The following is a 25,960-nucleotide window of genomic DNA, read 5'->3' as shown; positions in this document are numbered from 1 at the left end:
CAACTGGTGACAAAACCAAAGTACTTTGAAACCGATAGGAAAAAGGATAATCTATATACGATTTTGAATCGTATCTTGAAAACTGATTTTGTACTATAATCGTATTAAAAGTATCTAACAGACGAGGTAATGGATTAAATACAACATCGTTCAACGCGCCGAGAATAATTATTCGTAAACGAATTAGAAGAATATACTGTGAAACAAAGCAGAGAAGAGAAATTGAATCGACTCGCAGCGTTTAAATTACGCACTCAACGTAAATATCGAAAAATATTTCCCGAAGCGATTAAAAAAGGATTGATCTGCGACCTGACCTGATTAGCACGTCACGTCCAAACATACCCTTTCTTTCACAGACACGCCACCAGGATTCATTAGAAAATGTAGAATTATTTTCGTTCACTGGTCGCCGCTATTTTTAGGATTCTTAACGTGCGATACGGGTGGTATAACGGTATATGATGAGCTAGCTGTAGCACGTTGCAGACAGACTTCACAAGGCACATGCCGATCGAGAACCAATCGATTAATGCAACGAGTATTCATCGAAGATTAAATAACCGGAACTAAATTGCCATTGGAAATGAAAGTCGTGTTCCATCCACGTTTTAACTACATCACGAATTACGCCCGCGTTCGATCGCGGTTTAATTTTAGCCAATCTCACGCAGGCCAGTTTCCACTGACGTTACCGAACCAGCGACCAAGCCGTCTGTGTAGAACTTGTGATGTAGACCAATCCACTCACGGCGGACTGACTATAGGAAACGCTACCGTTCATCGGGAGAAACTGGGCAAAATAGTTTCCGGTAGCTGTGAGGGACTCGAGTAATCATACATGTAGCTCTATCGTCAGTAGTGGAACCAGGGAAAATCGATTCGGCCGTGCCCGTTTGAGCACTGCGCGCTTCTCAAGTGTGCGAACCGCCGCGATAAAAGCAGTCACGTCGCGCGGGACGATCATTTTGACTTTCAAAATCAAGTAAGTAATGTTCCATACACCAGCACCAGCAGAAATCGACATATTTTTTGGTCAGAAACACGATAGAATAATAAATATAAAATCTGGAAGAAACATTTTCTCGCTCCTGTTTGATACATTCGTGTCAAGCAAGAAGAAATTCTATAATTCAAAAGATGAAATTAGGTAACCTTTATTGAGACGAGAAAGGCCAAGGTATAATGAGAAAGTTCGCGCATGATAGATGAAGCATGTTTGATGTTTCTGAAAGAACGTAAAACGATAAATAAGGAACATGAACTCCATTGTTAATCCAGAGATCGTTACGTTATACGTAACCTTCTGGATAAACAGAACAAAACGTAACCGATAGAAAACGTGTAATGAAAATAAGGCTCAAATATAAGCTCATTTATAAGAACGAACTTTGTCAATTACGATATGTGACCGATAGGGAATGGACCCTCCATATTTCTCTAAAGCAGAAATTCCTACCTCGGGCTATTGTCAGAGTCACTGTGTATACATATATGTCGACTATGCCGGCCTTAGTTCCTTATTCCCTATAAAATTATACATTACATCTGACAATCGACATTTGAGAAGTTTTCGTGAGCTTCGTTACTCTCTACTTCCATAGCTGAGTATAGTAAGCACGACCTACGAAAGCGGGTCAACTTTTGCCGAATAATCACTTCTTAATCAAATCCTGATGTACCGAAAAATGACGCGACTAACCAGAGAGCTACAGGGTGTTGTGGCGATACTTAGGATTCCCGAATACCAACCACAGGATACCGAGGCACTTTTCCCATTAAATGTTTCTTCACTGTCAAATCACACGACGTTCCGTCATTTTTTTACTTTTGCTGTTGCGCGAACCAAATCATATATATATATATATATATATATTTATATATACTACTCGAAAGGATTCCGTCTGTTTAAGAAAGTTCCGAGCGTAACACGACCACCCTCCTGAAAACTCCGTACGGCTTTGATCGGTTTTATAACTTTGATGGCGACGGGTACGCTCGAAGCGACGCCTGGTGATCATGTTCCAGATGCGCTGGCTATCCCCTCTTTTCAATCGAGCATCCCGATTACCATCACTGTGACCAGTGACTACCTCGTGTAGGGCACATAAGAAACTTGATCTTTTGTCAATAGGACGATATTGGAATACAAATATTTTAAATTATATTACATAAAATTACGAAACATACTTGTCTACTGAATTCAATAGTTACGACATAGTATTCTATACATCTTAGACATTAATACAAATAAAATATTGTTTTTTTATCATTTAACGTCGATCATAAATTTTATGTTTCTAATAAATTTACAGTTTCATTATTAAACTTCAATATTACAATTATCTTCAAACTTTAAACATTTGATTAGATTGTACGGCACCTTTAATAAATTTTAATAAATTAATAAATGTTATTTAATAGTTATATCATAAATCAATAATTTAAAGGTGAAAGTTATAGCTTTATACAATTCAAACCGAAGTTGCTTTATTTTTCTCCTTTATCTTCACAATCAACATTAACATGCCGTTACATTTACATTTGCACATGATTCACATGATGGTATTTATTATTATTAACACTTAAATACTGGAATGAGAAATCGTATTGAATTTGTATTATAAAATTATAAAAGATAAATTATTATTTACATTAAAGTTCACTGTAACTTATACTTGTAAAGGTATAATACATAATGTATAAAAAAATTTATATGCAGTTAGGAACGTAATAAATAATAGTACGATTTTTAAAATGCAATAATTTTTTAGGATTGCTACAAACGACTTGAATTTTTTTTAGGAGCTAGAAGGATTAATTTCCTAGATGAAAAGCAACAAATTTTTTTTGTACATTACAGTTGGTCAAAATCGCGAAGAAAATAGTAGCTAAAGATCATTTTTACCATTTTTTTCTCTCAACCTGTAACGAAAATTTAAAAAATCCGTTTTGTAGATCTGTATTAGTTATACACATGCTGAAAAGCGGTTAACGTTGCTATGAGCTACAAACAATTAAAAATGATAAAAATGGCAGATTTCTGCAATTTTATTTATTACTCTACGGCCTATAACTGTGATAACTCTACATTTTGTTCATCTTTCGATGCCTATTGCTTGTTTCTGCATCAACCGATTTCGGTGAAATTTTCGGCATATGTGTGAAGGATATAAATCTACAACACGTATTTTTTAAATTTTCGTTACAGATTCAGATAAAAAAAGTTGTAAAAATGACCTTAAGTATTTTCTTCGCTACTTCGACCAACTGCAATTTTTTCATAAATGTTTTTAAATCTCGTCTAGTAAACTAATCCTTCTAGCTCCCCACAGAAGTTCAAAACTTTTGATCAAATTTTGAATAAGTTATTCTGTTTTAAATAGAGTGCCAACATTTATGTTTCCAACTGTATATTTTAATATGAAACAGTTCACGACGTGCCTAAATAAAAATACATAAATACTTAAAAAATTTTTCTTAATCCAAAAAAATCACATTTTTAATATGAACAGTAAAAAAAACAGTACTTAATTAATTCTTATGTTCTACGATATAAAACGAATCGAACTAAAAACTTACATAACGATCAATATTGATAAATTATTATTACCTAAAAAGGAAAAACTGTTTTAATAATAACTGTGTAACATATTTGTTAACTACAAAGCATTTGCCTCGTTAATATTTTGTAAGTATACTTCCGTATTTTGTTTTCATTCTTGTGTACATGTAATTGATAACTAAAGATAATTAAATAAAATAGCTTATAATTAACGTAAATAAAACTATATTTATAGCTATAAACCATCTCTCTAAATACATATGTACTATTATTAACACATTGTATCAATACGTCTTGTGTTACCCGAATTACCTGGGGGTGTATACAAATGTATTTAGATAAATCCCTCTGTCAGAAATCTATTAAAATATACATATTTATTATATATATATTATATATATATATATTTATTATATATATATATATATATATATATATATATATATATAATAAAAACAGTCGTTTTTTTAATGCTCAATCACTACGACTTGTTACAATATTTTCTTTATCATTTGATGTTAAAATTTTATTTATGGTTACAACTGAGTTAAATTTTCTACTATGTATCTAAAGAATAAAAATTAGATATTATTATAATATTTCAAATTATGTAACTTTTATTCGCCTTTACATCGCTTAAACCTACACTTATATACATATTTACTTATTTAATATATAATCACATTACTTTATACACTAGACAATGTAGCATACCTTTTCTATGTAATATGCATATTTCATTACAATGAAAATATGTAACATATATAATAAAATGATATTTTATAACTAAGGGTATTATTTATTACTGTCGTAATTAGAAAAAAAAAAAGGAAAAATAGTGAAATGAATTATAAATTATATCATAGTTAATTTCATTCACAAATCAAACTACATGTTTAAATGATCTATTTCAGTGAAATTATTATGACATCTTCATGACTCTTTGAGTATTTCACTTCCTTTATAAAATTTAAAAAATTTATGGAAGGTGATTTATGTGAATTAGTTTATGATACTTTCCATTGATGACAACAATGAATGATGAGGAACTCTTCTCATATGTCTTAACAAATACTTTTTACTGCCGTAAGTTCTTTTACAATAATGACAAGGAAATCCAAGTCCATAATGATATGCTTCATGCCTGGACTTCATAACATCATAACATTTGTTATTACATATAGAACAGGTGGTTACTTCATGATCAGTATCAAAATGTATTTTACGAGATGTGGTATTAGAGAATCGTTTAGAACAATAAAAACATTGAAATGGTACTATAGGATCAGAATGTTTATGCTTAATATGTTCATCAAACTTTTTATATGTGTTTAGAATGTCACTGCAATGATGACACTTAAGCTCCATTGGTACAAATATAAACCGTTTTCCTTCATTAACAGAACACCAATGCTTATTCCATGCAGTAGCATTAGGAAGACTAACTTTACAGTATCCACATAACAGTTGTGATCTTGAATGATGTTTATTAGTATGAATCTCGAGAGCTTTCTTAGTATAAAATTTAGAACCACATACACAAATATTATATCTTTTAGCAAAATTTACTGTAACACTATTAGATTGTTTGTCAAGTTTTGACTTAACATCCTTTTTGTAAGATATATTATTTGGTTCCGCTTTCGTTTCTTGTTGCTTTTCTTCTTTGCACAAATTACTTACTATTTCACTTGAGGAACCAGAAATAATATTACAGGGATTGGTTGGTAAATCTTCTTCAATGTCAATATCAATATTTTCATCAGCAGATTGGATCTTCAAAATACTATGTTTCTGACTATATTTAGATAATTTTAGATCTTCATTAGACACATTAGAATCTTTTGGATGATTGAAATCTTGTAATTGTAATCTTGTAACATTATCTTCACTTGTATTATCTTTGTCAATAATTTCATACGAATCATTCTTTTTCTTTATTGTTATGTTAATTCCAAGCCCAGAATCTCTACCAGAACCACTTCTTGTATCATATCGACTTTTTCTATTTACATTACTTTCTATTATTGGTTGCTTCACATCATTTGTGATAGTACATGTTTTTTTATGCATAAACAATGTATAGGGATTACGAAATATTCTTCCACATAAACAAATATGTTTATGTTTGTCATAATATTTTATATCTGATATATTGTCACTCGTATTCTCATTTTGCATAATTTTCTCTTTATTTTTATGGAATTCAGAATTATCATTATTTGTATATTCCAAAGGGGTGCGCATAGAACTGAATTTCGATTGTAAGTATATTGGAGAATTGAAATATCTGTTTGTGGATAAATGGAAATTCTCTTTCGTTTCTCCACGGTTACGATGAATACGTATATGTTCATAAAAACTCCTCAATGTATAAATACCAAGGCATATGTCACATTGACGAGGGCTTTGCCTGCGTTTCCTACATAATTTTCGTCTTTTATTTTGAATAACATGTTCTTTTCTAATAAGCTTACCCACAGTTTCGTTTTCGTCATTAGAAAATTTTCTTTTTAATTTATTGTTTTTTAAGACAGTACATGTTTCATTTAAATTCTTTAACATAAAATCAGGGGATTCGATTTTATGATAATCAGTTAAGTGTTTTCTTATATTCCTTACAACCTGTTGACACAATGTGCATGTTGATAAGGCTGTAGAATTCCGTGTACAGATTACTTTTTCATTTTGTCTTACTTCTTTAGTTAATTTCTTTTCTTGTTCATTTTGCGTAGTTCCATTGATATGAATATCATTATTATTGCGTACAAGACTATTAGATTTACTTCTTCTTGAATGAAGATTTGGGACAACTTTATTATTATTATTTGATGACGACACATATTGTAACAATGAAGCCTCAGTATGTAATTTATTTTCACTTTTCTTTAATGAAACCTTTTCAAATTTATCTTCCTCTTTCTCAACAATATTAGGATCTTTTTCTTTCACTTTATCAGGATTTTTGAGATATCGTCTTGGTGCTATATAAATACCATGTACTTTCTCTGAATGATATCTCAACCTCCGATTTTCAGTATATTGCCTTCCACATATAGAACAATGAAATAACTTTTTTTTGGATTTCACATAAAATTTAAAATTTGGCAATTCCGTGTTGTTGTTACCTAATACTGGTTGGTATTCGATATATAATGGTTTTGAAGTTGTTATTTCCGACGGCAGTGCATTAGATGTATCAATCTTAGTTGTACCTTGCACATTTTTTATAACTTTTAGTGTTTCCCATATTTTATCACATCTTTCAAGTAAAATAATGGGATCTTTTATTTTATATGGAATAGTCAAAGGAATTGATGTTACCTCTCCTTCCTAAAATTATGAAACACATAAAAACTGTTATATATGTACACGAGTTTCTATTTCATTAATATTTTACTTAAATAAAATTTATATTGTTATAATAAATAGTATAAAGTACAGTTTAATATCCTTCTTTATCTTTTACAATGTCATATTAACCATAACTTATAAAGTTAAGTAACTTAGTATAGTTTATATAACTTTCTTCCATAAGTATTCTTAAATAAATGTATAATTATCTTAATGAATAATAATAAAATATGTACTTCATAAAATATATATCTAGTATGTTCAATGTTAAAGTTAAAATTATTATTACATAATTATTAATAAAAAATTATGTTATATATCAATATTTATGTATATATGTTTTGTAATATATTAATCTTCTTTTGAATTTTAATAATTCAAACGAATTGTAGTCAAATTTATATTATCATAAAAAAAATATTTACTCTGCAATAAAATATCACATTTACATTTTTATATAATACTGAAACATACAACTTATGTTATGATATGTCAATATCAAAAAGATATGTCAATTTAAAATTCCCGCCATTAGCAAGCTGAGACACAAGCTGATCATCCCTTTTATAATATATAAATATGAAGTGCATTTTTTAATTATAATACCAAACCAAAATTTACTGAACTCTTGACAATAGTAAACTATCTTCATCTAATAATATATTTAAAACTAATTACATCTAAAAATATCTAGTTTCTATATCGAAAAAAAGAAGAATGTTATATATTTGAAAAAAAAAAATATATATATATATTAATAATTATTAATAATTATATAATTACTTACCACATTTGATGTATCTTCAATTAAATCAGTTGTACTAGAACATAGAGGTTCTACTTTAGGTATACATATTAGTAATGGTTTATGTTCAAATTCTTCAATAAATTCATCATCTCCGTAATGTTCATCTTTTTGATCAGGAGATACGTTTTCGAACATTTTAATTTAAGAAGAAGGTTAAAACCTAAATAAAAATTTGAAGTCAATACATTCTGAATATAACCGTATATAAATCACACTAAACGAGCCGACATTTTATTTCCCCCGTTTCACTGCTTATCACTTCCCACCAAAACTATATATAGTATGTAGTAATATATATATATATATATATATATATGCACACTATAATATATAACAAATATATTATAGTGCTTATATTAAACAATTGGTAATAGTTATGCTAAGGTAAATAAACTTAGAATTTGTATAAAAGTAGTCACAGGATTGTTTTATTTTATATTGACTATATTACTATCTTAGAATCATCACAAAAATAATAATACATTTAATATACAGATTACTTACGTATATATTATAATACAGTATTTAATATTTGGTTATACACATTTGAATGAAAGTTTCGTAAAATTCGATTGTATATGAATATGTAAGATATATTAATTTGAGGTTAGTTTAAGACAAAAACATCCATCAATTATAATACATAATACCAAATTTTTCTTTGTTTGTATGTAATAAAATATAATACTGCATTTAACATGGAATTTATTTATTTACATAGTTTATGTAGACATTATGTAGACACAATAATTCTATTGTGTAATTTTTCCAATTCTTCTATATGTTTGTTTCTATTTTCTTGGCTATTTAAATAATGAAATATTTAATGAAACATTGATATATGAATATTTTGACAATTTCAAATATGTATGTATTAATCTTTTTTTAAATATGTAATAATAAATAAAAGTATTTACTGTTATATTTATTTATAGTATACAACACAATTCAAGATGTAAAAAATAACATAAATTATTAACATGACTTAATGTATGAAATTTTGATAATAAACTTAATTTTTTCTTTTTAATAAATTCTTATAATCTATATTAATAAATAATATTAATTAATAAATGTAAGCATACTTTTATTAAGCAAATTCGATAATAACCTAGGTACCATAACATAACAAATTTTTCAGTTTATTAAAATTGAAATTGTTAAGTTGAAATCTTTCCAAACACAATGTAAATACAAATATAATGAAATAGATATTTTTATAAACACTGATATTGTGTATTATCATACCAAACATGACAAATACGATCAAATTGTTCAGTGCCAGGCATTACAGATTGTAATTATTTTTATTTCATTTAATTTTATTGCGCTATTTGTTAAATCTTTTACCCAAGGCACACAAAATAGTGGTTGCAAATTATATGTACATCTTGAAAAGGGATCCTTAAAACATTAGTCCGTCCCTGTTTGCGTCACATCATAAGACAACAACTCGGTGAATTCATTGAGTGAGGCCCAAATTATTTAGAAATATTAGAATTACAGCCATTTCTCAATAACAGTATTTCGTAAGACGTTTCAATCATACTACAGATATAAATAAACACAGTTGTTCAACATATCTTTTTCACTGAACTAATAAGACAACTGACTGTCGCATCAATAGGTTGCGTTATGTTACAAATATATTTTTACAGTAAAGGTTTTTAAACTGTCAGCAATTTTAACTTTACACAAGTATATAAAGCTAGATTACTTATCTAGGCTTTAGGTTCTCTAACATAAAAATTATATCTAGTTTCTGTACTTACATTAGCTGCTGCATCGAAGTCTGTTTCAACTGAGCTCCACACAATTTGGCATACGTTCACGAGTGTGTTTTATAGTAGAATATGTACAAAAAATAGATTTTTCCTGGCAAAACTGATGCGTATTCAAACAAGAATCACTTGAAGACTTGTTTCGAGTTGAACTGAAATCTCAGATTTTCAATAATTGAGATTTTAGGGAGAATTTTCTTGAGCGTGTCGCTATGAACGAACCCACTTCTACATGTGATTGAAACTAGCAGCCCACTTGCTCCAAGCAGACTTTAGGCTGCGTCCCAACCTGTAATTGCAGCCTCATGCCCTTTCAGTGAATTGGCTACTGTACATATAATTTACAATGTAATAAAATATTTACTATAATCTTCTTGAAGATCACATGGTTGACGAAGCCAAAAAGGCCTAGTCTGTTAGGATGCAAAAAATATCATACCTATTTCGATATTGTGTCAGCCACAATTGGCTTCCTACTTTCACAAGTCACAGTATGACAATATTCTAGCGTTGTAATCAAAGCAAAAATGTCGAAAAGCAGACAATTTGTTATTTTAACTTTCACTCGGTTATTTTACATATAGAACCGTTCAGTCTAACCGAAAAGCTGTTTGTCCCTATTAACTCTACTAACCTCATAAAAGAGATCCTAAATAACGACAAAGAGGAATTAATGATAAAGGAGGTAATATGATATAATATCAGAGAATTCAATTCTGCTTGGAGTTTAAGAGAAAATCAATATATCTGCGTGGTACATACACGTAACCTGCGACACTCGCGCTGTAGACATCCGATCTGCTGCAACGATGATCTGCTGTGCACTTGAAGCACAATTATAACATTTCTTCAAATTATAGATCATATCTGCTACATTAAAAAACCTCGTACTGAATTTGTTTAACATGGAAATTCGGTTGGCTTGAACTTTTCAATACTCAGCACAATTCAATGTAGGATATAAATCCCACTTAAGATGGATGATATTCATTACTATGGATTTATGCAGCCACTTAAACCTAACTTAATTAAAAATGTTGATCTAGTACACCTAAGTAGTTTGTTAAAAATTTAGAAATATTACGAAATAAACATTTAACGTTATAAATATCTTGTCTAAACAGTTTATATGACCATGCCCTGTACTGATGTTAATGGCAATTTGACATAATATTTACACTATACAGTACTAAACTTAATCCAATCTGATCTACTAAGATATTTCCTGGATGGGACAATTTAAGAATTAAAACGTGTATTACATGTTTACAATACATGATAAGATAAATGCATAATGATTTATATTATAGTATTTATCAAATACATGATAGTTTATATCAAATAGACAATAGTTCTTGTACAAATTTTATTGCCTGAATTTCACCAATAAGGCTGGATGTCTTGAAATCTACAGACTAGTTTTATTAGTGTCTTGTCACAAGTTTATTAAATATGACAATATGTTATGAAATATTATAATAACGTGTGCTATTAACAAAAATTAAATCCCTGATTTCGTATTCGTTTTGTACTCGTCTCGTACTTCTATTAATTTTGAAGATTTAATTATGTCAAAATGTGACTGTATAAAAAGAGTTGGATTTCCAAATTACATTTATTACTGTATTACATCTGAGAGAATCTGATTCTCATGACTTCACTATCGTGTCGATTTTGTTTCTACAACAGTCATATCGTCAGAATTGCGCAAACAAGGTCATCCAAGTTGTATAACAGTAATTGCGCCGGATTTACTTAATTCTCTATAAAATTATTACAATAATGAACATTTGTTTCCGGCAGTGTATATATAAAAGCATGAACACCTATTCACAGATGTCAGTATTTTCTAAGAAAAAGATGTGTGTTCTTATTACTATTTTACTACTTGTTACTTGTGATCTATCTACATCAACTGAAATTTATAATAGAGGTGTTACAGTTTGTAAATGTAAATTTAGTGACGAAATTCTATGTGATAGATTTTTTAATAAAAAGTAACATTTTGTTTAAATACTTAAATATATTTGCAAAAACTTTTATCTAAAGATTTCGTTATATAAAGTAATATTTATAAATTACTTATATATCTAGTAATACATTTTAATGCACTATCTCACAACTCAAGAGAAATAATTAACTTTTCTTGTTACAGAAAATAATAGATTACAAATAGGTTCCCAAAATGCTAAATTTTTTCTGGAGATACAAGATTGGCTGTTTAAGTTGAGAAACCAAATTCACGAACGATTATTTGGATTAACAACTACGTCAGCGCCTCCTTTGACAATTGAAATATTAAACTTAGATAAATTTGAATTACAAAATGCAATAAAAAATCATGGATGGCATCTATTAAATTTATGTAAATAAAGATTATTGTGTAATACTAAGTCTATAACTTTTTTATAAATTTATGAATATTAGAGTAGAAAATTAGAATAAAATTAAACAGTAGATTAATGAAGATTAAACATAAATAATCTTTTGTTATAACGTATTAACGTTAATTATTATATCATTAATATTTCCTTAGTTTAATTCATACAAATTTTTATAAATTGTAGCCATCTTATCTTTTGATCCTAATCAAGACTGGGGATTTCGTATTGGTGACTGGTATTTTATACAAAAAGGATTTAATCAAAACGAATATGAAGACAGTTCTGATGAGTTAAATTTTCAAACACCAAGTACCAGTAAGCCAAAAGACACGACTAAAATAGAGACTGGACAGACTTTTGACTTTACAAATGATCCAGAAGTTACGGAATCATCGCAAACGATTTCATCTATAACCACGCCTGTGACGCAACAAATTGATCCGCAAACAACGATAAGAAACACTGAACAGATTGATTCTTCCGAGAGCTCATCATTAACAATGAAAGGGTTGGAAGAGAGTGAAACCGATAGCGACTTTGTTCAGAAAGGGTCTGTAGAAGTTCTTATGGGATAATATAATATTTTATGTCAACACATAACAACATCTCGTAATTTCTTTAAATCCGGCATTTTTATTAAATTGGTCATTTTTATATGAAAATACACATTGATGTTATTAGAATATGTTTGTATATCATACAATGTTCTCACAATGCTTATGGATAAAATGTTATATAAACAGTGAGGTATAATAGAAAAGGGTACTAAAATGAAATGTTTCCATCGAGAAGAGTACACTTTTATTCCATAAAATTTATCATAATTATCTGGAGCAATAAATGATTATAATAATTTTTACGTCCCTGTGGAACAAATCGTGATCTTCATGATGTCTTATGGATTTACTGTAATAAAAAAAAAAAATATGTCAGTAAAATGTTCAATTTCAACATTAATTAACATTACACCCCACACATGCAAAAATGTTCTACTTCTACTAGAAGCATGAATCAGAATAACAATAAATACATATTACTAGTGTAGGAGATCTTCAATATAGGATTAAGTGTTCTTATTTTACTTGGTTCTCTAATGTTTTTTATCTTACACTTATTCTTAAATAATGATAATACAAGTAATATATACATAAGATCTACTTTTTAGATATTACTGAAATATTATATGTAAGATTCTGTTAGATGTCCCTAAATTTTAAGGCAGAGAGTTAATATTAACTTTGATTGTATCAAAACTAATAATTCTATAATAAACTACAGTTAAAAATAGTTAACACATGATTGGAAAATATATGGACAATTTTTAATTCTAAATTATTCTACAAGAAACTAATAAGAATGTGGGAAGAAAATTGTTACAATACACGAAATATACAGGAATCCAATTAAACTATACTACAGGAATCCAATTAAACTATACTACAGGAATTCAATTAAAATTCATATTACATAAAAAAGATCACAACATAGAATATATTTAACCAAATCTAGAAAGGAAGAAATAAAGAAAACATAAAAGAAAAACTAAAACTTAGAAGTTTGCATGCTGACCATATATGAGCATCTTAATTAAGTTCCCTCTTCAGGCTTGTAGTACAAATGATGACCATTTGACTACTTCCTTCCCTAGAATGTAAATAAAAAGCGTATACCACTGAATAGCATGCAAAAATTATGTGTTTCTTCTACATATAATCAAATTATATATATCATATAATATTTTATATGTACATTTTACACATATAATAGTAAAAAATTTATTGTATCCAAATTAGATAACAGTTATATTATTAATTCACAAATCCAGTTTCTCAGTATCATAATAATTTATTTTCATACCATAGAAATAATACAAAAATACATTTACATAATTTGAAACTAGTTAAAAACTATTTAATCAAATCAATACAAAACAATTTCATTGTCATACTTAATGTAAAATTAAAATACTTTATATTTTACTAAAAAACTAGATATGTGTTAATATTACTATTATCTACATTTCTTTTTCATGTTTAAAAATTGTTATGTTTACGAATGTTTTTGATTATATAGATATATAAATTATCTGCCTAGTTCAAATATTATAAAACTGCGTTGAAGAGAATGAACTCATAAATCTAATTATTAGTATGTTCTTCTAAAAAATTTGCAAATTAGTTAGAAGGTATAACTGATGAAAAATGAAAATGCAGAATTAAAATCTAAATAAATATAAAATTTTTTTTATTTAATTTAATACTTAATTTTTGTTTATTATATTGCTTTTCTCAATGATTGAAATTTGTAATGATAAAATTTGTCAACCAACATTTTAATAATAATAATAAGTATTAGGTTGTCCGAAAAGTGTCTTTCTTTACAGATACATCTTTTACAACAATGTATCTTTATACAAACATGAAACCTAATCTGTCAAACATTGTGATCTTTATCTTGATAGAACAAAATGGATCATGCGTAATTCGATAAAATAATATAATAATATAACGAAAAAAATAATTTGATAAAATAATATAACGAAAAATGTTGTGCATCCATTATTTCCTTATAAAACGAAAGAAACTTTTCGAATGACTTAATATATATGTAATAATCCAGTGTATATTGAAGTTCAATGGAAGTATGAATAAGATATCTATGTAAATCAATATCATTTTGCAGCTGACAGACAAAAATTAATAAAAAAAAATATATATATGTATTTATCAGATCCTATTAAAATATTTAAATTGAAATAAAATTACAAATAAATAATATATATACAAACGTTATCATCAAATAAATATATATTGCCATCTCCACAATTATTTTATATTATCAAAAATTTTAATAAACTATTTGAAAACTTATTAATTATATTGTGAATGTAATGACATTAAGTAAGGGATATTATTTAAAAATAATAATGAATTGAAAAATAGGTACAGTATTATCTTACCTTTTTAGATGCAGCTCCTACTTTACTCTTCTTTGTACCCCTAACCTTCTTCATTCTGTTTTTACGTTCTTTTCGCTGCTTTCTTGTCTGTTTTTGTTTTTCAAATAGTCCATGCCTAGCTAACCTGTATTTAGGTTCAAATTTTTTTGCAAAGTCCAATGTATCATAGATTAGTGCAAATCCAGTTGATTTGCCACCACCAAAATTAGTTTGGAAACCAAACACAAAAACTACATCTGGCATAACTTTGTACATTTTAGCTAATTTTTCTCGTATTTCTGTTTTTCGTACTGATGAATGTCCTGGATGGAATACATCCACAACCTATAGAAAAAACATTGTTTTATGAGTACAAAAAGATAGATGAATACAATATTAATTGTAATAATAATAGAAATTTCTATCTTCATTAATTATTAGTTGGTGTTGAGATAATATACGCATAAATAGCATGATACACTTTCACATGTGATATGACAGCAAAAGACAAAAATCTAAGGAAATGTTACTTCAACTAAAAATAAATAATAAATATTAATATACATACCATTTGTTTTCGGCATAATAACCGATTGCTCATGAATTTTCTGGTTCTAATCGTAACAGCACCTTCCGTCTACAATAAAGAACAATAATCCAATTTCGAGGTTATGTTTTGATTTTCATTATCTTCATTACAATTATATTGTCTTACATAAAGATATTTGAAAAGATATAAAAAACATTTAATTTCATAATTTCACTTTTGTATTTAAACAAAATATTTCTATTTACATTTCATTCTTCAGTTATAGTGTTATACCATTAACGAAGATGTCACGCTATAATAATATAAATGTTAGATATTCATAGAGATGGTATCAATGAATTATATTTGTAAAAAACCAAGTAATTATACATCACTGATAACATTTTAAGGAAATATTCCATACTTTGTTCAACGATTAATTAATAATTTTGGGATATAAAATACATACCATTTTGCTTGATTATGGTACCGCTAGCAAGAGGACTGTTACGGAAACATGCAGCGCGATCTATAATCTATCCGACGAGACATGACTCTCGAATGTTACTAGTCAGCAGCCAATGGTTATAACCACAGCAATCAAATTTTGTTTACGTTTACTGCCTCGTTTCGTTGAACAGACTATACATATTACCAAATATACCATCGCAATTATTCTATGTCACAATACAAAATTTTTCTTTTTGTATTAACTGCATAATTAAACAAAATTATTATTTAAAATGTTATACAATATTGTTAAGTATTTTAGATGATATGTAATCATTAAAAATCAGAGTAATGTAACATTGTCTTTATTTAGACTTTAAATTTTATTAAAATATCTAGAAGCTTTCAATAAGTATTTAAAACAGCTTTATCACATTATTTTATAATAAAATACTATTTACTTAAAATAGTATTACTTTTAATATTATTAAAAATAAAGAAATATTTTTAAAAAGTGTTGTTCGTATATTTGGATTTTTGAATTTGTATTTTACTGTAAGCAAAATTGAAAATTTTTTTAATTAAAATTTTTCTTTATTTCACTGTAATTTCAAATCACATAGTAAATTGTGTAATATTAATTTGTGAATTTCTTTGTTTTAACATACATAAACTAATTATTTACTACTTTATCGATGAAGTATTGGGACAAATATTCGTGAAACTCTTAAGAAGACCGTAATTGCATTTGGCGCTGACTGCAATTCTTCGACCATCTGATTGGTTCTCTTCCGTGTAACGTCCATTACTCTCCTAGGAAGTTTCGAGAACGGGTACGGTACGGGCAGTAATATTGGTGAGAGTTCTATACGCTTACAACCGTTCGTCAAATAGTATTACGTGGAGTGAGACGAGCATTAACAGCACACGAATATTTTGCACGAGTAGCTTTCTTTCTGCTAGTACAGGTAAGACTGAACACAAATAATCGTAAGGTTCAAAATATTTTAGAAAATACGTCCAAACGGACAGAATTTTCATGGTTGAATCGTGCGATCGATTATGAACTCGCGAAATTTTCTCGAGGTAGGAATTCGCATAGCGGTAACGTGTAGAGTCAATTTATGGTATAGTATGAGAATATTATGGAATATTGTAGCGATTTTCAGAACATTTTACTGATTCGGGAATTTAAAGTGGATGTTTGAAGGTTGAATAATAGTTGTATGCTTGTTGAAGCATATTGTATATTACGAAATACTCGTCAATAAGTTTTATCATAGTACAAGTCGTGTTCGTCCATGACTCGCACTTTAACGTTGAAAAATGGTGGATGTTCCCCTATTGCCTTACTCGTTCGTGTCAATACCAAACGTGGTTGAAGTTGCAGAGTATAATCTGTCACTTAAGACGTAATAAGTTCTAATTAGATCTCCAATTTCACTTGTACCGTTGAAATTGGAAGATAACGCTAATTTTTTTTTGCTTTGGAAAATCATTATTTTGTCCTTTATTACTCTTTTGTTACTCAATTTTTTACCGGCAGTCCAAACCTCCAGTATCTGCGTATGTATATGTGCATATACATGTATGCGTTAGTAGAAGGATCTAGAAAGTGTAGTGTTCTTTGTTCGCGATACGACAAACACTGCGTTAGATTGGAACGAGGTTTTAATTTTCTTTTTTATGTCAATTAATTATATTTTATCATCTTAAAATATCATGTCGTCGCCATTTTGAAACGAAACACGCACATGGATACAATTTGCTGGACTTTTCTACGAGCGTATTAATACACTTTAAAGACTTCTCTACGTTAATTATAACATTTTTATTCAGCTTTAAGTCGATTATAAAGGTCTCTCAAGTTTTAAATAATTTTTCTTTTTCATTTCATATATATATACTTCTAATTATGCTATATCGATATTAAAGTTAGAAGTATTTGAAGTTCAAGGTCATTACAAGTAATTTCCATGTTTAAAACGTGTATAACGTATATAAATATCAATAATATATTTTAGTATTTTGATCTTAAGTTATCTGTCTCAAAAACAATGAAGAAATATAAAGTTCTTTTTCTTCAACCTTTTGCGTTTATCTATACTTAATGAATTTTAATGCAAATACATAACACTACATGAGTAATGAGTTCATGGTACATGTGTCAGGGACATACGTCCCTAAATTGCATAAAGATTAGTATCTCAATTTGGTGTTTGATTTTTGCTGTTGTATTTTTTTTCATCATGCATCTGTTTAATATTTTATAAATATAATTAAACAAATAATCATCTAATAAAAAAGTATAGTGTATAACTGCGTGATACTTTTACTATACTTCATAAAACTACTGTAACAGATATTAATACAAAACTGTTTTTGATGTTTAATACATTGTAACATACATGGATTTAACTATATTTCCATATATAAATTGACATACTATATGTGTATTTACCTGCAATTTTATTTTATTATTTTGAAATAATTTTGTTCTAAAAGAAAATTTACATTTATTGTCATGAATATAACTGGTCTGCTACATAAAATTAAGTATTTATTACGAAATACGTACATCATGCATATTAATGTGAAAGGAAAATTGTACAATAATGATTTACATATTTATGTTATTCAAGTTGAGGAATGTTTTCACACTAGAATAATCAGCCTCTAATATATATATCTAAATATATTATATGTAAATAATTAGTATACATAATGAATAATAAAATCTAATATAATATATACAATAAACGTTATAACATTAATTTTATCAAAAGTACCTACATATTCTTAATAATTGTAAGAAGAAAACGAAAAAAAACCAAAACATTATTTTGATATGTTTAATAGTTCGCGTTAAAGTAAATATCGTTAAGTGATTATAAAGATATTAAATATGTAAAAATGATAGATAATTAAAATGCATAATCATAATAATATTTTCTCTTTATTTGGTCTTTAGCAGGAGCAATATAATTACAATTGAAGATCGTCCAAAGGAAATAAAACAATAAAAATGGTAAAAGAAACTACGTTTTATGATGTTTTGGGTGTGAAACCTGGATGCACACAGGAAGATTTGAAAAAGGCTTACAGAAAACTTGCCTTAAAGTACCACCCTGATAAAAATCCTAATGAAGGAGAAAAAGTTCGTATTTTTAATGTAACAATGTGCTAAAGATTTTAATTAAATGTTGTAAAACAAAAGTTTGACTATTAAATTTAATTCTCATGTTACAGTTCAAACAAATCTCACAAGCGTATGAAGTATTGTCGAATCCGGAAAAGAAGAGAATTTATGATCAAGGCGGAGAACAAGCTTTAAAAGAGGGTGGTGGAGGAGGCAATGTGTTCTCTTCGCCAATGGATATCTTTGATATGTTCTTTGGTGGAGGTTTTGGTGGAAGGGGTCGTAGGAGAGAACGCAAGGGTCAAGATGTTATACATCACTTATCCGTTTCACTAGAAGAATTGTATAAAGGAACCGTACGCAAGTTAGCTTTACAGAAAAATGTCATTTGTGATAAGTGCGAAGGTACATATTATATAGTAATATTTATTAAAGATGTTTTGAACGTGTGAAATGAAATGTTGCACATTAAAATATTTTTATCAGGTATTGGTGGGAAGAAAGGTTCTGTGGAACAATGTACAACATGTCATGGTTCTGGTATGCAAGTTCAAATACAGCAACTAGGACCTGGAATGCTACAGCATCTGCAAAGTATATGTGTAGACTGTAAAGGTCAAGGAGACCGCATTAATCCACGTGATCGCTGCAAACAATGTGGCGGCAGAAAAACCATTAGAGATAGGAAGATTTTGGAAGTTCATGTTGACCCAGGTATGGTACATAACCAGAGGATTGTTTTCGCTGGAGAAGGTGATCAGGAACCAGATTACGAGCCAGGAGATATTATGATTGTTCTTGAAGAGAAAGAACACGAGATTTTCAAGTTAGTATTTTATATAATTGTTATGTTTAACATACACATCACATTTAACAGTATTGTATCATATTTGGATTATAATGCTTATTAATTATATTATTTTAGGCGTTCGCGTCACGATTTAATTATGAGGATGCAATTGGAGCTTGTAGAAGCTCTTTGTGGGTTTCAGAAAGTAATTCGTACTTTAGACGGGCGAGATTTAGTTATAACTTCATATCCTGGATCTGTTGTAAAACATGGAGACCTAAAGTGCATTCTGAATGAGGGAATGCCGATTTACAAAGATCCTTTCACACACGGCAGGCTTATAATTCAATTTGTAGTGAATTTCCCGAAATCTACGGATCCGTCTGTCATTTCAACACTCGAACAATGTTTACCACCAAGAGAAGAGGTTATAATTCCAGAGGGAGCAGAAGATTGTTCTCTGATGGACTTGGATCCAGATCAAGAAGTGAAGCGAAGAGAACAACGACAAGCGTATGAGGAAGATGAAGGAGGTTCTTCCGGAGTTCAATGTGCCACGAATTAACTCAATTACATCAATCTCACAATAAATATGATCATTCTTTCATTTTAAACTTTTGTCCCATTCGCTCGATTCTGAATCATATGTATTAACAGAAGGACGAAAAAATGCGGACACATAACAGTTTTTCAAGACAGATGACAAAAACCTGAGAAAAATGTTTAGATAAGTGCACGACTGTGAAACTTACACCTGCGGAATCACTATTGATTCTGGTATAAAGATCACATACACAAATACTGAATTGTATAGGAGACCTTTAAACGCTGTTGATGGTACATTTATTATCACTTCTGAATTAAACTATAAATTCTGATGGAAGCTGGTAAACTGGTTACAAATTACTTCATCGCTTGCTGTAGAAAAGTATTTAAAGAGATGTACTTATCAGTAAGCAGAGTGATAAGGAAAATTGAATTTATTCCACATCTAATGTGATGTCGTGTAACGTTAATAACGAAAGCAAAACATAATCAAGTCCATCGTATAACGCTGAACGTTCTGATTACTTTCTGCTATTTGTGAATATCTTTCTGTTCTGTTTTGTTCTCGACTTTCATCGATACGCGCATACTGCGAATGCGAGAAGTAAAGTTAGACAGTCGAACAAAATTAGTAATCTTACCTGTATTCGTATATTCCTTGAAGTTCTTTAAATTATTAGTATTTTAATACAATACAAGCTTCTGGAATTTAAATCGATGTCTACATTAGTAATATGACGATCGTGAAAATAGTATGAAATATCGATGAACACATTTATTATAACAGAAATAAAATGTAATCTTGATCTATAGACTTCAAAATTACTTTTTTTTCAGTGGTACATTATTCCATTACATGTAGGTAGTGTTTAATATTTGTTTATAGTCTCATATAGTGACATATGACGATATTAAAAAAAAATCTTGTTTATTCAAAATACAATTCGTGGAAAAAATGTGGTTCCTGTGTGTGTATAACTGGACTTATACCTGCGCGTATTCATTATCTATTGTAATAAAAAATAAGATTTGTGCGTTCTAGTATTTATTTATAACCATAATACTGGAACTGAAAGTAAAAAGTATAATTTCAGTAAATGCATTCAGTAACGTTATAAAAAAGTTGCTCTTTTTAATATCATAATATATTTCGTTAAAATTGAATAATGCGCGTAAACAACTGTCCATTTTAATGGTTGTACGGCTGCATTAAATTAAACACGCCTTCAATCTTCACATAATTTACTGTATACTAGGTCATGTACTCGCCCGTAATTACTATAGCGAATTAAAATAGACGCGTATTATAATCTTATTTATTATAGATAAATTGGTGATTGATTAGTACGATTTTCAATCGTGTCAAATAAATTGGAAAAAGTATAATGTCAAATATGTCAAAACAAAGAAAGGTGTTTAAAATTCGACCTCTGATCCCTCATGTGCATGTTATATTTCAATTTTCTTCACAATCAACACATACATATGTATGTGTATATATACATATACTTTTAAGAAAATTATTTTCCTAAATTTTCAGTTTTAGTTTAGTTTAGTTAAGTGTCGGCACTTACGAAAGATCTATTATGCACGTATAAATTTAAACGGAATACGCATGCGAGTATATTAAATAGTGGCATTAGTAGGAGTAACAATGTTAACGTGCCTTTGAGTTACGTAGAATAGCCTAACGATGGCGATATAATCGCGGCGAGGGTCGATGTTTTTGTAACGTGCGTATACGAGTGCCCGAAAGCTAGACGTCGGAGATGCCGCAAAGGTTTCTGGGTATGCGGAGGGAGCCATATTTTTCCAATATCAGTTACGCGAAAACAGCGTACGCATAAGATCTGCAAAATGGAATTTCGTTCGATGGTTGGTGTCGAAGAAGTGTTTCACGAAAGAAAGTGATTACGAGATAGAGAACGAGGGATCAGTGCGAGAAAGCGAAGTAACTGTGCTAGTCAGAATATAATAAGCGTGCGTTTCCACGCGATCAAGAAGTGAGGTTCGGTGAAAACGATGAGCGCGGCCCGCGCAGGTGTTCGAGTCGAGAAGAGGGTTAGTTAACTTAACCCGAGTTCGTAACCGCGACTGGTGGTAGTGGTGGTAGTACTAGTGGTGGTGGTGGAGGCAGTGGTGGTGGTGGTGGTGGTGCTACTGCTGCTGTGACGATGACACAGCGTCATAACACGACGTACGTCCGTCCGTGCGATTTAACGCGAATTGTTACGGCAATATAAAGTGTTTTTTGTACCGAGAGTGCATTCGCGCCATTACCGATCGAGTGAGTCGTGGCTCGGTCACTATTAACCTTTACGTATTCAGTGTCGAAGAAAATGGCTTTCTTCTTTAGTGTGTGAACGAAGATTCAGAGTAGCGTATTTTTTTTTAGTGACAGTGGCTCGTAATGACATAATCGAATAATATTTCGTTATTTCTCGGTCGAGAAGTGCGTACATGTGAAACGGAGTAATCAGAATTGCGACCGCGAATAACGCGACGGGACCGTGGCAATGACACAACGACCTCAACGACCTGACTTTCTTACATAGTTCAATTTTTCTTGTTTAGAAGTGTGGCATTCTTTTTCACCAAAGTTTACTTAAACGTTACTCGTTGGCATCTGCAACGTTGAGAAAGGTCTCTGACTCGTAACGTCGTTTTTTCGGTGTAACCTAGTACACGCGTTACAAATAACAGTGTGTTGAAGAGTCTAGGTTAGTTGAATGCTTGGCCCCATTGTGTTGTTTCGACGCGACTGAATCGGTGAACGAGACAAATGAGAGAGCCGTCGCTTTGTAAATCGACCTTGTAAATGACAGCAGAAGCGTAATTTCCTAATAAACAATGTTATCCGCTTGCTCTACATCGAACCGGTATAGGGAATGACAATTTCAAAGGAATTGTTTTCTTCCCACTGCAGATGTCATAGGATTTATTTAACGAAACACGATTTACTTATCCATTGTAAGTAATTATTCGATTTTGAGTTGTTCTTTCGTAAAAGAAATTTATTGACCCGCATAAGCATACAATCGAAAGAAAGCGAAATAACGTTCTTATTATCGGAGCAATCAAGTTTTCAAAACAAAAACATATTAACTAAATGGAAGATGTCGACTCGTCTTATTATTTTCTTGTAACATGTGATCGTCGGATAAGGAGAATAACACTGACGTAATTTTACTGTGATTTCCGACGCATTAAAATCACGAACAACCAACGAAACCAGTACCATGGTAGAGTGCACCGATCGTAAGAGAGAGGTTAGACGGACATTGACCGGTGAATAGCGCGTGTCTGTGATCCGACGGATGCTCTCCAATTTCAAAATCTTGGCACCGTTAATACGAGTCTGTAATTAGAAAGAAGGAAAGTGTTTGTGAACGTGCATGTGATTTAAAAATTGGCGAAGAAATTAAGAATCGAGCGAACGAAGAACAATCGGTGAAACTATCCATTTGGTATGCCGTGCGCGGTAAAGCCAAGGATGTCGAAGAACGAGAACGTGGATGACAGGTGTGAGATTGTAATGATCGGTGAGCGTGCGTGGCCAAGAGGAACGACCGAAAGAACGCGGTGGATTTCGGTGGTGGGAAACGCGTGATCATTCCCGTTTATGGAGGATGCAGCAGAACCTGGAGGTGTCTCCACGTAGGCGTGCTACCTGCGTTCCAGTGATGTCGGTGTCGGGGTTACTTGCAGCGCTGCTGGACCTGGACCATGGCCGGCAAGCCTGAGCAGCCGTCCACGCACCCTGCTCTCCCGAATCACGGTCATCATCATCATCATAATCGACAACAGCAGCAACAACAGCAACAACAGCAGCAGCAGCAGCAGCAACCACAGCAGCAACAGCAAGAGCAACAGCATCCGCAGCACGCACAGGGGATTCAACAAAATAGCGTTCTAGTCTACGTATCGGGGGAGAATTTTGCGTACGCGACGGCGGTCGGTCAGAATGCCGCCGCCGCTGCTGCTGCTGCTACCGCAGTCGGCTATCAGTCTCCGCAGCAGGCGACGTACGCCGGCATTCTGCCGCCGCAGGTGGCGACGGCGGCGGCGACGTTTCCCGCCAAAACCGCCATTTATTGCAACGATAATAACAGCGCCGTTGGCAGCACGGTTGCCGTAGCTGGCAGCAATAATTGTTGTCGGTTAAAAACACTCGAGTATGTGTCCACCGATGGAGAGTCGAGCCGATCGGCACGATCCATGTCAACCAGTAACACCGAAGACGAAGAAGATTACGGAACGATCGTTTCCAACAACGGTTTATTATACAGACAAACGAATCTAGTTGAAACAACCAGCACGTCCGCGACCACAACGATGACGTGCGTAGTGTCGGCGTGCGACACGAAGAATCCGGCGAATCGAAGTCCATTGGAAAACGACTCGAATAATACCGAAAACCTCGCAACCAATAACGTAGAGCCGATCGGCAGGGTGAACGCCGGTGAGATGCTGCCCAACAAGTTATTTCCATCGAGAATCCACGGTGAAATTTATCCAGCTGGAGCGAGACTAGCTGACACGGGTTATAACAATAGCGGCAGTCAAATCACGCAGGGTAATCTCGGGGAGGGTTGTATCAGTCTTTTAAACGACGACGCTTGTGTCGCGTACGTACGGCAGGGAAACGAACCGTCTCAAGCGTCCGCGAGTGTTTTTCAAGGCGACAGTGTCGAGCAACGTATCAATATGGACGAGAAGAGCCGGCAACAGGACGGTTTCGATAACCAAACCGGCTCGTCGCTTTCTTCGTCCAGTTCGAACGTCGGTGTTGTCAGTGGTGGCGGTAGTGTTGTTGTTGTTGGTAGTGGTGGTAGTGGTGCGACTAGCTGTGACTCTGTCCGATCTGATACCGGTGAATCGTCGACTTATAGTAGCCTGAGCAGCCCCGAAAGTCAAAGTCAATCGGCACACGACGGCTTGTCTGCCGCGACGACGGTTAACGGCGGCGGTTCGTGCGCGCAGCAGGCTGCGCGTCAACCGCCGCTTCCGCGCATCAACAACCCGAACAATAACAATAATCAAGTTCAACAAAATGTAGTGCTGACGATGAACGGTAGTGCAGTGATTACGCAGCAGCAACAACAGCAGCAGCAACAAGCGATTACGGTACCACGTGGATGGAAAAGGATATGCACCAACGGGGTCATCATTTATATCAGGTGAGTTCTCTTTCGTTTTTTCCCGTCACGATCACTTTCTAATTGGCTTGTGTGCAATGTGTGTTCACTTCGTTTTTCATTCTGTTGTTGCGTAATACGTTGGAACCAAAATGATTATATTTTCTATTTTCGAGTGTTGTATTTCGGAGTATAATAATATTATTTGTACGTATGGTAATTATAGTAGATGCTTTTGTTTAACGCGATATTTGAACGATTCAGTTATTGCTATATGTGTAATGCAATGACGAAACGACTATCGTAATTCGTATGGAAGACAGATAGATTTCAATGTATAACGAGAAACGAAATTTTGTCCAATTAAATTTCATGAAATGTATCTTCATTTTTTACGATATAGTAATTTAGGTTATGCAACTTATATAATGCATATCACATACTTCATGATATGCAGTTTTTAGAATGACTGCGTCTGTTTATTAACATTGTATTATTCTTAATTTGCATTCACGTTTGTATTAATTATTCATCGCTT

The 25,960-nt window shown here is 31.3% G+C and overlaps 6 protein-coding genes across 38 annotated transcripts in view; 3 read left to right on the top strand and 3 right to left on the bottom strand.

Moving 5' to 3' along the window:
* Window positions 1–1,971, bottom strand: part of LOC117204252 (ankyrin-3-like) — a 91,757-nt gene extending 89,786 nt beyond the window's left edge. For 14 of the 26 annotated variants that reach the window (XR_004487039.1, XR_004487040.1, XR_004487041.1 and 11 more), the window contains exon 1: window positions 1,703–1,971. The gene's annotated coding sequence lies outside the window, so the exon portion shown is untranslated. Of the gene's footprint in view, window positions 1–317; window positions 750–1,702 lie in introns of those variants that run through there. The other 12 variants (XR_004487051.1, XR_004487052.1, XR_004487054.1 and 9 more) reach the window with 5 other exon arrangements.
* Window positions 1,972–4,162: 2,191 nt separating this feature from the next.
* Window positions 4,163–10,419, bottom strand: LOC117204076. 4 transcript variants are annotated; one of them, XM_033441104.1, is made up of 5 exons: window positions 10,271–10,339; window positions 9,948–10,157; window positions 9,500–9,836; window positions 7,707–7,887; window positions 4,163–6,898 (listed from the first exon to the last, which is right to left on the bottom strand). In XM_033441104.1, exons 4-5 carry the CDS (start codon window positions 7,860–7,862, stop codon window positions 4,568–4,570), a joined length of 2,487 nt encoding a protein of 828 aa, XP_033296995.1. In that variant the 5' UTR covers window positions 7,863–7,887; window positions 9,500–9,836; window positions 9,948–10,157; window positions 10,271–10,339; the 3' UTR covers window positions 4,163–4,567. The 4 variants fall into 4 exon arrangements, with proteins under 4 accessions (XP_033296995.1, XP_033296998.1, XP_033296997.1 ...); XM_033441107.1 differs by lacking the exon at window positions 9,948–10,157 and having other exon boundaries at window positions 10,271–10,419; XM_033441106.1 differs by having other exon boundaries at window positions 10,143–10,281.
* A 426-nt stretch (window positions 10,420–10,845) lies between these two features.
* LOC117204077 lies at window positions 10,846–12,817 on the top strand. Of its 2 annotated transcripts, XM_033441109.1 has the most exons (3): window positions 10,979–11,441; window positions 11,664–11,873; window positions 12,076–12,817. In XM_033441109.1, the coding sequence occupies exons 1-3, from the start codon at window positions 11,291–11,293 to the stop codon at window positions 12,465–12,467; spliced, it is 753 nt and encodes a 250-aa protein (XP_033297000.1). In that variant the 5' UTR covers window positions 10,979–11,290; the 3' UTR covers window positions 12,468–12,817. The 2 variants fall into 2 exon arrangements, 1 of the variants encoding a protein (XP_033297000.1); XR_004487009.1 differs by lacking the exon at window positions 12,076–12,817 and having other exon boundaries at window positions 10,846–11,572; window positions 11,664–11,797.
* LOC117204078 (40S ribosomal protein S24) lies at window positions 12,669–15,947 on the bottom strand. 2 transcript variants are annotated; one of them, XR_004487010.1, is made up of 5 exons: window positions 15,829–15,947; window positions 15,399–15,467; window positions 14,852–15,175; window positions 13,462–13,536; window positions 12,671–12,798 (listed from the first exon to the last, which is right to left on the bottom strand). XR_004487010.1 is itself a non-coding variant. In XM_033441110.1 (4 exons), exons 1-4 carry the CDS (start codon window positions 15,829–15,831, stop codon window positions 12,796–12,798), a joined length of 399 nt encoding a protein of 132 aa, XP_033297001.1. In that variant the 5' UTR covers window positions 15,832–15,947; the 3' UTR covers window positions 12,669–12,795. The 2 variants fall into 2 exon arrangements, 1 of the variants encoding a protein (XP_033297001.1); XM_033441110.1 differs by lacking the exon at window positions 13,462–13,536 and having other exon boundaries at window positions 12,669–12,798.
* A 660-nt stretch (window positions 15,948–16,607) lies between these two features.
* On the top strand, window positions 16,608–21,422 carry LOC117204140 (dnaJ homolog subfamily A member 1). The gene is made up of 5 exons (XM_033441273.1): window positions 16,608–16,777; window positions 18,781–18,966; window positions 19,059–19,353; window positions 19,435–19,774; window positions 19,874–21,422. The coding sequence occupies exons 2-5, from the start codon at window positions 18,835–18,837 to the stop codon at window positions 20,301–20,303; spliced, it is 1,197 nt and encodes a 398-aa protein (XP_033297164.1). The 5' UTR covers window positions 16,608–16,777; window positions 18,781–18,834; the 3' UTR covers window positions 20,304–21,422.
* A 585-nt stretch (window positions 21,423–22,007) lies between these two features.
* Window positions 22,008–25,960, top strand: part of LOC117204137 (protein split ends-like) — a 381,520-nt gene continuing 377,567 nt past the window's right edge. The window contains exon 1 of one of the 3 annotated variants that reach the window (XM_033441268.1): window positions 22,008–25,464. In XM_033441268.1, coding sequence (XP_033297159.1) covers window positions 24,011–25,464 — 1,454 coding nt within the window. In that variant the 5' untranslated portion in view covers window positions 22,008–24,010. The remainder of the gene's footprint in view (window positions 25,465–25,960) is intronic. The other 2 variants (XM_033441271.1, XM_033441269.1) reach the window with 2 other exon arrangements.

The sequence above is a fragment of the Bombus bifarius genome, unplaced genomic scaffold (assembly GCF_011952205.1).
Source record: "Bombus bifarius isolate JDL3187 unplaced genomic scaffold, Bbif_JDL3187 scf7180000007977, whole genome shotgun sequence".
NCBI lineage: Eukaryota > Metazoa > Arthropoda > Insecta > Hymenoptera > Apidae > Bombus > Bombus bifarius.
The sequence above is the reverse complement of the archived record's forward strand: the minus strand, read 5'-3'. Positions and strand labels throughout refer to the sequence as shown.